This window comes from Nylanderia fulva, unplaced genomic scaffold (assembly GCF_048542155.1).
Source record: "Nylanderia fulva isolate GAGA-0341 unplaced genomic scaffold, ASM4854215v1 Scaffold21, whole genome shotgun sequence".
NCBI classification, from domain to species: domain Eukaryota; kingdom Metazoa; phylum Arthropoda; class Insecta; order Hymenoptera; family Formicidae; genus Nylanderia; species Nylanderia fulva.
The window spans coordinates 3,409,008-3,423,753 of NW_028190275.1; the positions used below are offsets into that span (position 1 = coordinate 3,409,008).

Sequence of the window (14,746 nt, forward strand, 5' to 3'; positions counted from 1 at the left end):
TAAAAAAATTTAATACATACATAAATCAATAATAATGAAAGATTTCTCTCTGGTTTTGATAAATACAAAATCTTAGGGCAGTTTTTTTTCGTAGCAGCAAAGTTGGCAGCACTGCGTTATTAAAGGTGAATTTCGAAGTACGCGAATCATTTCGCGCAGTCAAGAGTCAAGATGCACGATCAGGATCAGGGTTAAACAAATGGACGGGATATTTTTGGTTAGATTACGATTCGTTAAACTGAGAAATCTCGTGTAACAGTTACTCCGTCGTAATACGAAAATGCATAATTATTTAATTAATTCATGCAAATGACATGCGCGCTTGTACGCTTTGTGTAGAGACGTATGCGAGCAAAGGTCGAAGTTGACGAAGAGCACATTTCCTGCTGTGAATTGCTATCAAGATTTTCCATCGAACTTAGCGAATAGCTGTTCCGTTATTCTTTTATTATGAAGAGACGTCAGAGGAGGCCAGTCTTGACGCTCAATAGAACTCAAGGGAATTACGTCGAACATGCGCAAAGTATATCGAACCCACGTTTCAAAGCGATGATTTTAAATAATAATTTAAAATATGTTAATCACTGTAATTTATTTCCAATATTTTATCACATTTTACAAAAATTTATGTTTATATTTGTATTGAAATAAGAGGTTTAATATACATGTGTTACGTCACTTGATTACATTATTCTTATAAATTTTATATAGATAAGTGTAAGCCGGTGAATAGTGTACAACCTATGCAAAATGAGGCCAACAATCCATTGGCCAACTTGTGCCAGTACAATTCCGATAGCGATACGGAGGATTCCAAGAAAGATACGCAAAAGTTAGATGATCAAGTCAACGATTTCTTTAAGGTAGTTAATTTATGATTTACTCTGCATGTATAGAAACTTTATTCCTATTTCTTACAGGAAATTTATGATATACTCTGCATGTATAGAAACTTTATTCATATTTCTTACAGGAAATTCAACTTATTGCCCCAGAACAACCTGCTCCAAACAATGTTAATGATCCAAGCTTAGCAACTAAGTCAACTTCTCAGTCTGTGCCTCATACAAGTCAGCAAACATGTAAGAATTTAGAAATAGTAGAAAAAAATTAAAAATATTTAAGATACTTAAAACTATATATCTTTTAGTATGGCAAGAATGTTATGATGAATCTACTGGTTATCCTTATTATTGGCACATTGAGACTAACGAGGTAACATGGGACATGCCAGAGGAATTGCGTTTACTAAGAAAGCAACCTGAGAGTGCATCTGGAGTGAAACATCCAATTCAGGGATCACATTGGGATTTTTCGTCCATTGCATGTAATTGTCATTCTTTAAACTTTTGATTCTACTTTTAATAATGGAGAACACTATTGAAATGAACGATTATTACAGATCGACAGTCACAAGCAAATATACCAGAAGGCATGATACCACAAGAAGTGGTGGCAAGAAATCGCAACAGATTTATGCACAATGAAACTGCTAAGAAATCTAATTCGGAAAGCAAACTAGAAATTAAGAACGAATCTCCTGTGAAGGATGATGATTCGGATGATGGGTACGGCAAATAAATAAAACTATTACTTATATATTCGAATTAAAATATATTTTTTCGATAAATATTTATAATAATAATGTGAAAATATGTCTTTTTTTATTTAGACGAATAGAGATGATAACATCTTTCGGTAGCGACGGGAGCGACTCGGAGGATGAGAATATGTCCTCAGACGAGAAAAAGGCGCCGACACCTTTAGCTGAATCGGGAAATTCTAATTCTGGTCCATATTTAAAAGCTGGTGAAATTGGACCTGCTTTCTGTCCAACAGGAATGCAGTCCCCTACCAAAAATTTGTCCCATTCATATAAACCTGACTCTACTAACATATCAAATTGTTCAAATCAATCTGAACAATTCGACAACAAATGTAAAATAACTGAATCTAGTAATAAGAATAGTATAGTTCAAGGAGAAAAACAATTTGCCATAGGAAACAAGAATAGAAAAGATATTATTATACAAAATGCAGTTCCGAAACTGGATTTTAAAGTGTCCTTAGTACCTGGTTATGGGGATGATTCAGATGGAGAAGAGGAAGTTAAACCCAAGCAAGAGATAAAACCTTTATTTCCCATTGCACAAGATGAGGAATACATAAATGTGATAAATTCATCAAAAATTTCTCATAGTGTTTCTGCAAAGAATTCTAGCAATATACAAACAGGCGATCAACATAATGACAACAATGGAGATAGTCAAGAAACGAAGAGTGAGCATGAAAAAACGCAAGAAAAAGAAGTAAAAATGGATGAAGATAAATCTAAGACAAATATATTTCTTGAAGACATACAGGTGTGCGGCAAGGCCTTTCAAAGGAAGAAGCGAATAGCATTTGAGGGTAATTATTACATCATAATAATTACACATAAGAAAAAGTTTTATATTATTTTTTTAAATTATATCATAAATGTTTGCAATATAAAAATAATATCTTTATGTTTAATTAAATAATTCCTTTTATAATTTTAGTTCCATCAACGAAAGCTAAACAAAATAACGTTTATGACACTACAGTTCAAGATGATAATAACAGTGATCTCACAAATAGTGAATCTATTTCGCATAATACTGAAGACGATGATGTGGGAATTCAAAATCAGCCGTGCTCAGAGAGTCAAGAAGAATGCAATGAAGCGCGTGAAGAGACAGAACAGTGTGTTAGTGCGAAGACTGAAGAAAAACTCGATTCTAAAGACGAATCATGCGATTCAGAAATATTTACAGAAGATAAACCAGTATCAAATACAATTGAAGAGAGAGAGAACGATAAGAAGGAGATGAATGATTTATCTCAGATTATAACAGAGAAATTAAAATTTCTTTCAGAAGGGAGAGAGAGTGTCTCTGCTGTTCAAACGATGCAAATTCAATTACAAGTGAGTATTTTTGTCCAGATTTTGTGTGTGTCTGCTATGTGATATATATGTATATATATATTATATTGAAATAATTATGGAAGAGAATTATTAAATATATTTAAATATTGAAATTAATCAATTAATAATCTATCATTATTATTTGTATAAGTTTGGCACAATTATCAATATATAGAAGTTTATACAGATTGATTATTCTGTTACAGACATTATCTACTGCTTGGGCGGCAAATAGCTTAGAGGAAAGTTACTTTCAAAAGTGGCTGACTAATACAAATCATGAATTGGAAAGATTAGAGCAAGATGCAGCACCAGCTGGCTGGCTATGTCAGTGGGATAGGTACGGTATTCCATACACAATTTGCACTATTATTTTTCTATGTAAATATAGGTACTCATTCACGACATTTATGTTCAGTGGCTTTATATGTGTATCATTAATTTATACAATGAAGAGATACACAAAACACATTATTTATTTATTTATTTATTTATTTATTTATTCACATATACATGCAATATTGTACTATTACATTATTCCATTCATCATGGAAACGTTTATTCATTTGTAGCAAGTTTATAAATGCAACTAGTTAATTAACAGATTTAGGAGTAGGCTCACTAATTCTGAAAAAGTATTCAGTAGTTTAATATTTATGAAATTTTGTAGGACACACTAAATAAGTTCCTAATAGTTCAAGATTTAATTTAAATATTCTGTGATGTTCTTAAATTTGTTTTTTGATATATGAATCATTCTTTCCAATTAAGTCAAACTAAAATTTACCAAGTTACTCAATAATATTCGTGATAAAAAATTGATTACCGCGATATAGAATAGTTATATATAGTGATTTTAATGTACACAGATATATTCTTTTAAATTTTAGAACATTATATAACGCAATTGATACATTTCATACATAAAGCTTAGCTTAAGTGAAGGTGCAGAGTCCCGTAAAATTACGGTTTTTTAAAAGTGTAATATATTCTAGTGCTAAATCAAGTGATATCATCTCTTATATAGTCTTAAGAAATCTTTTATCTTGTGATATTGTCATTGTGATAATCTATATGTGCTGAGTGATATATTGCAATCTATTAATGTAATTCGTTGCAAGCGATAATCCAGTAACAACATGTTACTTGGATTAAAATCACATTTGTGCCACGAATAATTATGAGATAAGTGCGAAGTCAAAGTAAATTTGATTGAAATGAAGATAAGAAGATACCAGGAGAAAAGTGAAATAATAATCTTTTGATTGCAGCAGGCCTTTAATTAATTATTCACGCTTAATATAATAATGTATAAATAAATAGAGAAAGAAAGAGAAAAGAAAATAGAGAAAGAAAGAAAAAGCTTTAATAGAATATTTTTGAAGAATGATTATAAAAGTAACTAATAGAACTATTTTATCATTGTTTTCTGTAGTAATATTATTTAAAGTTTAAAGCAAGAAAATTTTTTAATTACAATTTGTAAAAAAAAGATTTTTAAAAAAAAGTTTTATATATTTAGATATGTAGATTAATTTTGTGATATTTATTGAAACGAAGAAATATTGTAAAGTTTTATTAAGTATACATTTATCTGCTGGATATATATTTCATTTTTTTAATAAAATGTGGGAAATATATAAAAAAAACATATATATATTTTATTCTTTAATACACACACGTTCAAAGTGTACTCGAGAAATATTTTATCTGGCATTATAATTTCGTTCGTTTATCTATTCTGATAGAGACATGAACGATGATTAACAAATGTAAGTATTATCCTATCTATTATACTTTATCAATATCTGGTAATCTCCTTGGGATATACATATACTAATCGCAAAATAAACCAGATATTATATTAGGACTTAATATTTTCATCATTATTCTCCCCACTTCAGTCACAAATACCTCTTTCTCTCTCTCTCTCCCTTCACTTTGCTATAATTCTCTTATTAATATTCCCCGCAAGAGAGAATACATTTTTGATAATTACATAATTACATCTCCCATCTCTCCTGTAACAAAAAGGCCTTCGTCGAGTAAAAACGAGACACGACATCGCAGGTAGGAGTGATTACTAGATTATGTTCTATTAATTTTTGCTTTCGTTTAAGAAACTGGTGACGGACGCGACCGAATGTTTCGCCACGGAAACATTATTTAAGCGTGCATTGAATGTAACATAGAGAATTACAACAGAAAATATGGTGCAACCGTCAATAATATTGTCTCATGTGCTCTCCCTTTTTGGCCGGGGGATTTTTCAGATCGCACAAGAGATATTACTACCACAATACATCCACTGGAACGTCACAGTGGACTTATCCCGACACCGGTATTGCCGGTGGCACTGAGGAGATGGAATTGTGTACAACTCCGCCACCAGAATCGGAAGAGTTAACAGTCGCAGGTACATAGATATTACAATATATTAACAATATAATAGATCTATTTTTCTTTTTCTTCCATTTCCTTTTCATTTTTCCTTTTTTTTTCTTTTTATCTTTTTTATTCCATTGGAAAGGAAGAGATAAACTCTGAATTAGTACCAGTTCAACTGAAAAGAACAGACCTAATAAAAAGATCATAAATAAACTTTTCATTGTTTTTGCATTAGAATCACCTGGAACGAAAAGAACGAAGGAGAAGCAAGCCGAGGAAATGGAGGATAATAAGACAGATGAAGCGGAAAGCGTAGCGGAGAGACGTCCTACGGATTTGGAAGCACCACCTCCACCACAAATATCTAATCCGAGTCCACCGCCACCACCGAGAATATTCGCGGAAGACCTGAAGAAGGATAAGAGGAAAAAGGAAAAGCCCGACGATAAATTGGACGTGAAGAGGAAGCGTTTGGGGAGAGGTAATTGTGATTATCATATATGATAATCAAAATTGCTGAAGACCGATTGGAATGTAATAAAATAATTGTATTTTTTTTTACAGACAATCTAATGACTCTAGATTCTACGGCACATATGGTGAATCCTGCATTAGAATCTTTGTCTTACGCGCATCCACAGGCGGCTATGTCACCTCAAACCACGATACCTTCGACTCACGCGAATATGGAGCCTTTGCCACCGGGTGTGGACCTGCCGGAAACGTCTTACGAAGCGGCTACCTTGAAAGGGATAATATATAACGCAGCATCGCAGCAAAGTAATGCGATTTACGCGCCTTCGATTGGGGATCCAACAATACCTATTCTAAGCCACCATCAGGCGGGTCTGCTTCAAGAGCCGTTTGTTCATTATCCAGCCTTTCATCAACATTTGCATAATGTAAGCACGCTTCCGCTATGTCAGGAAAACATATTAATAAATTAGTGTATATTTATATCTTGAGGCACAATTTTACTCGGTGATAAACAATATTAATTGAAGTATAATAATATAAACAATATAAGGAACTAACGTTTCCGTGTATTAAAAATTGATTATATTAAAAATTTAGAATACATTTTATAAAAATTATGTGCAATTCATATATTTGTATTTGTTAGCAGACAATCACAGTTGCGAACAAACACGGCGGACAAAATGCAATTCAGTTCATGGTGGGATACACGCCGATTTACACGAATAATAAAATCATTGCCAAACCGCCGGTTAAAGCTTCGAAGGAATCTCTGGGATCCGCTCTCGATTCTTTTTACAACGACATCGCGCGCATTGAGAAAACAGAAACGGAACGAACAGCACAGCAACAGGATTCCGTTGTCGCTGTAACGGAACAGGTGCCCGTCTCGATCGAGGAAAGTAAACCGGAAACGGAACTGGAAACCATACCGAACGATACAACGATGAAGGAACGAAAAAAGAAAAAGGTCTCTATTTATATATCGTGATGCTTGGCACTTTTTTCGATACTTAATTTTTTTACTTAAAAACAGTATGAATTAGAAAAGTTATTAAATTGTTAACATATTTTAATTCTTCATGTTACGTTGGATTAAATGGTAATTTTTGAAATTAAGAATTAGCTCTTTTGTAACGTTTTGCTTATTACTTTCTACTTATTAATATGATTTTTTAAATATTTTTTTGAGATATAATATTCCTGATATTTAAAGGGCGAAAAAAAACTGATATTTATATTAAATATATTTCACATATACATGTATAATATGTAATGTATCGAAAATTAAATGTTTTATGTGATTTTAGGCGAGGATCAGTATCAGCAAAAAGCACAAGGAGATGTCGACTATGGTGGCAAAGTGGCAAAGGGTACAAAAAAATCTAGAAGACACTGTATAAATAATAGAGACCGATCGAAATAAAATAATTAATTGTCGTATAAGGAATAATAAATTACATAGATTATATTATTAGTATAATTTTAAATTTCTCATTGTGTATATATACGTTGTTAGGAATTTCTTTTATCATAAAATATTTTAAGCTTTTCTATGTATGAAACACGTAATGCACATATTTACTAAATTGTAAGATTAATATAACAATATCACTAGTATCAATTTAAATGCAATTCAAAGTACTTAATTCGTACCACTGTCATGTATCTGTTTTATGATTAATCATGAAATTTATAATTAACTTACAAAAACACTCGAGAAAAATTATAGTATATATAATCATAGTAAAAAATATATAATTATATACAGAATATTGTATAATTTAATCGTACTTTACATTTTTTAAACAATGCAAATATTTTTCTGATTATTTTATAATTTAATTTATTATTTTTCCTAAATAAAGAGATTATATATATGAGAGAAAAAAAACATTAATCTTCTCTTTAGTTGTGATATTTATGTAGATAACTTTTCCTGGATATCTATTTGCAATAATAACCAGCATTAATGCATTTCGTTTTCGGGTTAAGCATATTCAAGTATTGTGTTGTAGGAAGTGTAATGAATATTAAAATCGCCATTGTGTGGCACTATCACGTCGACAAGAAATCACAATCATTGAATGCAGATTTAGAATATTTTATATATATATATATATAAGTGTAAGATTGAAAAATATATAAATTTAAGAAACATCAGATGCCGCGTGCTCTTACATCTGATAGTAGATAATAAAATTTATAACACATGTTGTTTTAAAGATAAGAGCAGGTATTGACATTCTTGAAACTTTTAAGCAATCTCTTGCGACCGATAGCTTTTTTAATTCTCTAATATGGATAACTAAAAGATTAAATTGATTATGGACAACGCGTAGCAAATCTCGAGATATTTGAAGATTTCTTGATATATATAGATGTATGATATATACATATACTCATGATGTAAAAAGACTTATTACAAGTAAAAGTTTTATTACATCATACATATACCGCTTATACATATAATATGTATACAGTTTAGAAATTGCAATTGTTTAAACAATAAATTGTCAAAATTGATTTCTTTTGATTTAACCAATTTTTTAAATATGCTTTTTCCTTCAATATTAATTTAGATTGTAATTGCTACAAACAACTACAAAAGATTCTAAAAAAGACTGCGCAAGCGGATTTGAAATACCTTAAAGTGGAGTAACTTTAATTTTTTTTGCTTTAAGATCGCTATATAGATCTATCTCCCCTTAAAGACATACTCGAACTTAGAAATCTCCCGCATTCGGTTATATGAATCTGGCACATAACTCAAAAATTAATTTCTTTATATGGAAAAAGATAGTATTTCGTTTGTAGTCAATGTAAAAATAAAAAGATATTAAAATTATGATCGGCACCCGACTTTAAAGATATCACAAAATCGATTATACAGTCTTTCTTAGAATCGTTTGGAGATGTTTGTAGTGATTTTCGATTTTGTAAGTGTGATCCTATCGATCATGTCATATTTGTGTGATTATTATATATATATATATATATATTATATATATATATATATATCTTTGTAACACCTAAATAATTAATAAACACATTGGCCCTTTTAGATACACCATGATGAGCAATCTTGCAAAAATGATGTCCGCACATGTAAGTGAAAGTATATTCTTATTGTTCGAGCAGTGTTGATATCAAAATGTTACAATTTTACGAATAAATTGTATAAAAACCGCATGCATACATGAAAAAAATATTTATACAAGTGCAACCGCACCTTTCATGCAATTAAAACACTCGGTAACTTTTTTTTTGTTAGCACAGTGGTGTAACGTATTTTATACGTGACCTTTATATATATATATATATATATATATATATATATATATATCTTTCTTTGATTAAATATTTATATACTAATTTTAATCGTATGAAATATTTGATTATACAAATATAAAACTAACTAAAACATATATTGAAAAACGCAATATATATATATATATATATATCTTTCTTCGATTAAATATTTATATACTAATTTTAATCGTATGAAATATTTGATTATACAAATATAAAACTAACTAAAACATATATTAAAAAACACAATGTTAAACATATATATGTTCCACATTACGCATACAAATAAACTTTAAAATTAAATTCTTTTTTTAAATGGATCGATAATATTTTTATAAAAAAAAATCATAACCAGTGAAAAATGCTGATAATGACGCAAATGATAAGGCCGAAAAATCTTTTATTTTCGCGATATTGATTATGATGTAACGCTTAATCTCCAATTATTGAAACAAAAGTTATTACACATAAATTAGCATATGGTTCGATAACATTACAAAAAACCGGCATATATTTATTCTAAAGAGGCGTGGTCATACATATATATATATATATATATATATATGTCGTGCAACTTGAGAAAATTTGACGATACGTCTGGATTTTAAATCTGTTTGACGATCGCATTAAAAAGCAACGATGTTGCTGCCGATCTTTTTTCTTCCGCTCTTGACATCCTCGAGTGCGCTACTGATAGACACCGTTTTAAAGAATATTATATTCGATCCATTAGATCGGATACAAGCATTGCCAGATAATGTCGGCGCTTTTGCAGCCGGGCCTGAAGATGCGCAACTTTCGACTGTGAGTGCAACTACCAATTTTTTAATCATAAAAGTTTGTACTCCAAACGAATTTGTGAAAAGAAATAAACAAGCGACACGTAAACTGCATTTATTTTATTTGTTTTTTTAATTTCAACGCTTTATTATTTCTCTATTGATTTTATAAGAAAATAAATATGTTATTGCGGTTTGATCGACCCTATAAAAATTTTGTTTGTTTGACATTTTTATTTTTATCTATCTTAAATTTTATATCAATTGTGTATTTTAATAAGTTTAACGTCAAACATCATTTGACGCTAATGATTTCTTTCTAATCTCTCAATTATGCGATTTACAAATCTATTATTTTATCGCGCAGATGGAACTGATAAGAAAATACGGTTACAATGGTGAGCTGCATAAAGTAACCACTCCCGATGGATACATCTTGGAATTACATCGGATAACAGGACGAGCAAATTCCACCGATTCGCAAGTGCAAAAACCCGTTGCATTTGTGATGCATGGTCTTCTATGCAGTTCGGCGGTTTGGGTCTTCGCTGGGCCTGAGAAAAGTTTAGGTAAAAAAAAAAAAATACTTTATAAAATATAAATATAATAATATATCTGTGTGATACTGATCGCGCACAAATCAGTAAGTTGATTATCACCAACTTATTTTTCTACATTTTAGATAAGATATTATTTTATTTTTTAAGTATATGCCCTAGAGTAAAATACTTTAATGACTAATCGCTGCTGAAGAGATCCAATTAATTCTGCGGATTCGTTTTTATATTATCTCTTCTCGAAATAAATAGAGAGAAATTAGCTCGAAGAAATTTTTATCCATTTTTTTGCTCTGTCAGTTTTCTAGCTTATTTATTGTTAATATATTTTGGGTATCCTCGATACTTTAGGATTCCTTCTTGCGGACGCGGGATATGATGTGTGGCTTGGAAACGCGCGAGGCTCCTTGTATTCCCGTGAACATTCGCATAGACGAATATCTACCGCGAAGAAAGATTATTGGAATTTCAGGTGAGAACTATATGATGCGTGAATAGAACGATCACTGTAAGAAAATGCGAATCTATTACGTTATTTTGATACATTTGGAGATAAAGTTTAAGTTGACGTACGCGACATATCTATAGTGTAAAAATTCATAACGCAAACATGTTAATATTTGTATAAATATACACTTATATGCTATTATCGTCAGATAATGTATTATCTGATAAGAGAAGTTTAAATACGCGGTAGGTGATGTTTATTGTTTATTTTATTAATCTAAATAATCTAAACGAATAATCACGTTCAATAAATCATGATCATGAATAATCGCATTAACTCTTACATGATAGTATTAAATAATTTCAGATAAATTTTAGGTAATTATAAACGAAATTCATAAAGATATTTCGAAGATTTTATAGGATGTCCTAACATCCTTCTTGTCACAGATTTTTACGTCAACTTGAAATTAATTTCTCTCATATGTGATAATGTCTACAGTTTTTTAATTAATAATTAAAATGTAAAAATGAGAGGAAAACATAGGTGATATCATTCATCTTTATTGTCCGCGTTTCAATTTTACGCTCAAAAATATTAATTTTCTTATATGTATGATTTATTTCAAAGCCGCTTTGTGCTAATAAGTGTACCTAATTCATATTTTTCTACAAATATACGGTCGCATATTTTACAGATAAGTACATAAAAAAACTGACAGCTCGAGAGGTCTATATCTATCTTATAAAAAACATTGTCCTATACTAGTAATTTGTCGTGTTATCTAGTAAAAAATAATTTAATCGTACACTCTCAATCTAACATTTTTCTTCTATCTCTGAAAACGGCTCAAAACGAATGGCTGATATTATGATATTGAAATTAATATCTTCAGCTTTATCAATAAAAGTAATCGTAACAAAAGTGTAAAAATCGATAAGAATTCGCACATAAGTGCAACGAGATACAATATTTATACAGATGCAATATTTTATCGATAATAGCAGGTTACTTATAATTTTATGTTATATCTTTAATATCTTTTCTTGATCAAATATCTATTAATTAAATATTTGTTTTGTCCAAATATGAAATATTTGCACCAAAATTGTTTTCTCTCAACTTTTTTAAATTAAATTATTCTTAAAATCAAAATTGGGGGGAAAGCTCGTATACATTAAACAAATTATTTAAAACATAAAATGATATTTAGACTAACTAAATTTAAGAGATGATATTCTTAATTTATTCTTATTTTCAGAAAAAAATATACTAAAATTTAGAGAAATTCTTTAAATTAAGAGGATTATTTTGGCGCTTAGAATACAATTTTTTCGGTGAATAAATATCGAGGAAATGATAAATAATTAATTTACGGATAAATTCTTTTCGCAGCTGGCATGAAATTGGTACGCTCGATCTTCCGACGATGATAGATTATGTTCTGCAAACCACCGGTCGCGAGAAATTATTCTACCTGGGACATAGCCAGGGTACCACCTCCTTCTTCGTCATGTCAACCCAATTACCTGAGTACCAGGAGAAGATTGAGGCGATGTTCGCCATGGCACCGATAGCCTACTGTGGTAGAATGAAGAGTCCCTTCCTGCAAGTGTTCTCACAGTTCACCAATACCGCCGATGTATGCTAATTTTGATCTAGATTTAAAAAAAAAATCATCGATGTCCAATATTTTTCTTGAACATGTCGTTGCAGACGTTAATGTCCTTATTCGGAGTGCACGAATTTATGCCTACCCCCAATATTATTCAAAAGTTCATGCAATTAATGTGTGCGGAACAAGCTATGTCGCAACCAATATGCTCGAATGTGATGTTCTTAATCGCTGGATTCAATCCTGATCAGATGGACCCGGTATTAGAGTTTTTTCTACATTAGTATTAATTAATATATTTGTAATTACAAGTTAAGTAATCATTCATAATAATCTATACTATTATTAATATTATCAAATAATATTTTATAATATCGTTTTTCCTAACATTAATTTTAATAATAAAATAAAATATATAAATGTTTAATTAAATATTCATTTTTATAATATTTTTTTATTTTCGCAGAGTATGATACCAGTAATCTTAGGACATGTTCCTGCTGGTGCATCCACGAAGCAAATGCTTCATTATGGGCAACTCATACGATCTGGTGAGCATTTACTTAAATTACCGAACATTTATTATATTCAAATAATGCTCCATAATATTTTCTAAAATAACAAATAATAAAAAATAATGGCACTTTTATCATCAGGTGCACGTATTTCACCGGGCAGATTTAAGCTTTTTGATCATGGATTAGTCAGCAATAAAAAAATACACAACTCACGTGCTCCACCACATTATGAACTAAAGGAGATCAAAGTACCAATCTCACTCCATTATAGTGAAAATGACTGGTTAGCAAACGTCAAGGTTTGTAATTACTTTACATTATCTATGGTGGTTTGTTTCGAACATTCTTTCTTTTAATATCTGTTCAAGTTAAATGAACTATTATTTATAATATTTTAATTGCTCGAATATTTGTATTCTCTATACTTACATTATTATGATTCTCCGACAGGATGTGGAAAAATTGTATAGCGAGCTAGGCAATCCTTATGGTAAATTCCTAGTGCCAGATAAAAAGTTTAATCATTTGGACTACATGTGGGCCAAAGATGTAAAGCCGCTTCTGTATGACCAGATATTAAGTTTAATGGAGAATTTCAAATAAAATAAAATATCAGTTTGTTCTTTCAAATTATGTATTTAATGCATGAAATTTAATCGAGATTCTAGTTTCTTCATTATAGTGGAACTATTTTGTATCTTAGAATAATTCGATGTATTATTATATCGACTTGAGTTAGCAATCTCTTGTTTCTCGTAGAATTAATTGTGTGTTGCATGTGTTATTCTATCTCTCCTGTCATCATGAGATATTTTATATCTATTTGAAATCTATTAATGTATGAAATATATTTCATCTGCTTGAAATTTATTGATTGTGCGTATATCTTTATTGAATCACATTCATCTCGATAATAATATTTTTCCCGTGTTTTTTTATCTTATCATCTTAGATCATTCTTTCTTGCAGTTTTTATTTACTTGCTCTCTTTCCTTATACAATTTATTTTGCTTATATATAATATATTTTAAGAATATATACACACAAAAATAAAAAAATCAATCAATAATTTAAATCTCTGTGAGCTCGATAGATTTTCCTGCGAAACTTTACACAAATTTATTTGACGTGCATTAGTAATATTTGACATTTTATATACATATACACTTATTATATACATATACACTTCATAATTATTTATATTCAAAAAAAATAATATAATTTAATTTATGATCGATTTTTTATTTTACTTTATAATATTGATTTTAAAATCTTCTAACCATTTATCGAACAAATCTTATCTAAGAAATATGAGTTTTGACGATATGACATCTAATCGACGTCTAATAATAGTGATAAAACTTGAATGCAATAAATAAAGTTATTTTCTCTCGCTTTTACAATATTTTCATCGGAAAGGTAATCCATAAAATAGTTTTTGAAAGAATCCACTGCATCAATTGATGTCAACAACGGCCAGTTTCAAATAAGGTTTATATAAAGGTAATATATATTATATATTATTGAAAAAATCTAAAAGTCTAATTACAAACTTTGCCTTTCTTGTTGTAATTTTATTTTTATTGGTGAATTGATTATATGAAACAAAATACAATTTTATGGTGTCGCTTGTCGCAGCAACATGTGATTGATTTTGTCGCTATTTTATTGTTGTTAAAAAGTTGAATTGGACCCAATTTTTAGC

At 29.9% G+C, this 14,746-nt stretch overlaps 2 protein-coding genes across 4 annotated transcripts; both read left to right on the forward strand.

Moving 5' to 3' along the window:
* Positions 1-131: 131 nt before the first annotated feature.
* LOC114932365 (uncharacterized) lies at positions 132-8,338 on the forward strand. 3 transcript variants are annotated; one of them, XM_029304528.2, is made up of 14 exons: positions 134-217; positions 340-523; positions 712-863; positions 974-1,082; positions 1,151-1,327; positions 1,403-1,568; positions 1,673-2,409; positions 2,541-2,947; positions 3,154-3,287; positions 5,221-5,363; positions 5,571-5,816; positions 5,900-6,237; positions 6,459-6,782; positions 7,123-8,338. In XM_029304528.2, the coding sequence occupies exons 2-14, from the start codon at positions 451-453 to the stop codon at positions 7,213-7,215; spliced, it is 3,099 nt and encodes a 1,032-aa protein (XP_029160361.1). In that variant the 5' UTR covers positions 134-217; positions 340-450; the 3' UTR covers positions 7,216-8,338. The 3 variants fall into 3 exon arrangements, with proteins under 3 accessions (XP_029160360.1, XP_029160362.1, XP_029160361.1); XM_029304527.2 differs by having other exon boundaries at positions 132-523; XM_029304529.2 differs by having other exon boundaries at positions 132-523; positions 6,462-6,782.
* Positions 8,339-9,763: 1,425 nt separating this feature from the next.
* Positions 9,764-13,802, forward strand: LOC114932373 (lipase 3-like). Its single transcript, XM_029304538.2, has 8 exons — positions 9,764-9,928; positions 10,271-10,472; positions 10,812-10,932; positions 12,304-12,550; positions 12,625-12,783; positions 12,990-13,074; positions 13,180-13,340; positions 13,492-13,802. Exons 1-8 carry the CDS (start codon positions 9,764-9,766, stop codon positions 13,642-13,644), a joined length of 1,293 nt encoding a protein of 430 aa, XP_029160371.1. The 3' UTR covers positions 13,645-13,802.
* Positions 13,803-14,746: the final 944 nt, after the last annotated feature.

Coding starts and splice junctions, on each gene's coding strand:
- LOC114932365 (XM_029304527.2), top strand. CDS start 451: ATGAAGAGACGTCAGAGGAGGCCAGTCTTGACGCTCAATAGAACTCAA. Junction 1,569..1,672: donor GATGATGATTCGGATGATGG/GTACGGCAAATA, acceptor TTTTTTATTTAG/ACGAATAGAGATGATAACAT. Junction 5,364..5,570: donor GGAAGAGTTAACAGTCGCAG/GTACATAGATAT, acceptor TTTTTGCATTAG/AATCACCTGGAACGAAAAGA.
- LOC114932373 (XM_029304538.2), top strand. CDS start 9,764: ATGTTGCTGCCGATCTTTTTTCTTCCGCTCTTGACATCCTCGAGTGCG. Junction 10,473..10,811: donor TGGGCCTGAGAAAAGTTTAG/GTAAAAAAAAAA, acceptor TCGATACTTTAG/GATTCCTTCTTGCGGACGCG. Junction 12,551..12,624: donor AGTTCACCAATACCGCCGAT/GTATGCTAATTT, acceptor ATGTCGTTGCAG/ACGTTAATGTCCTTATTCGG.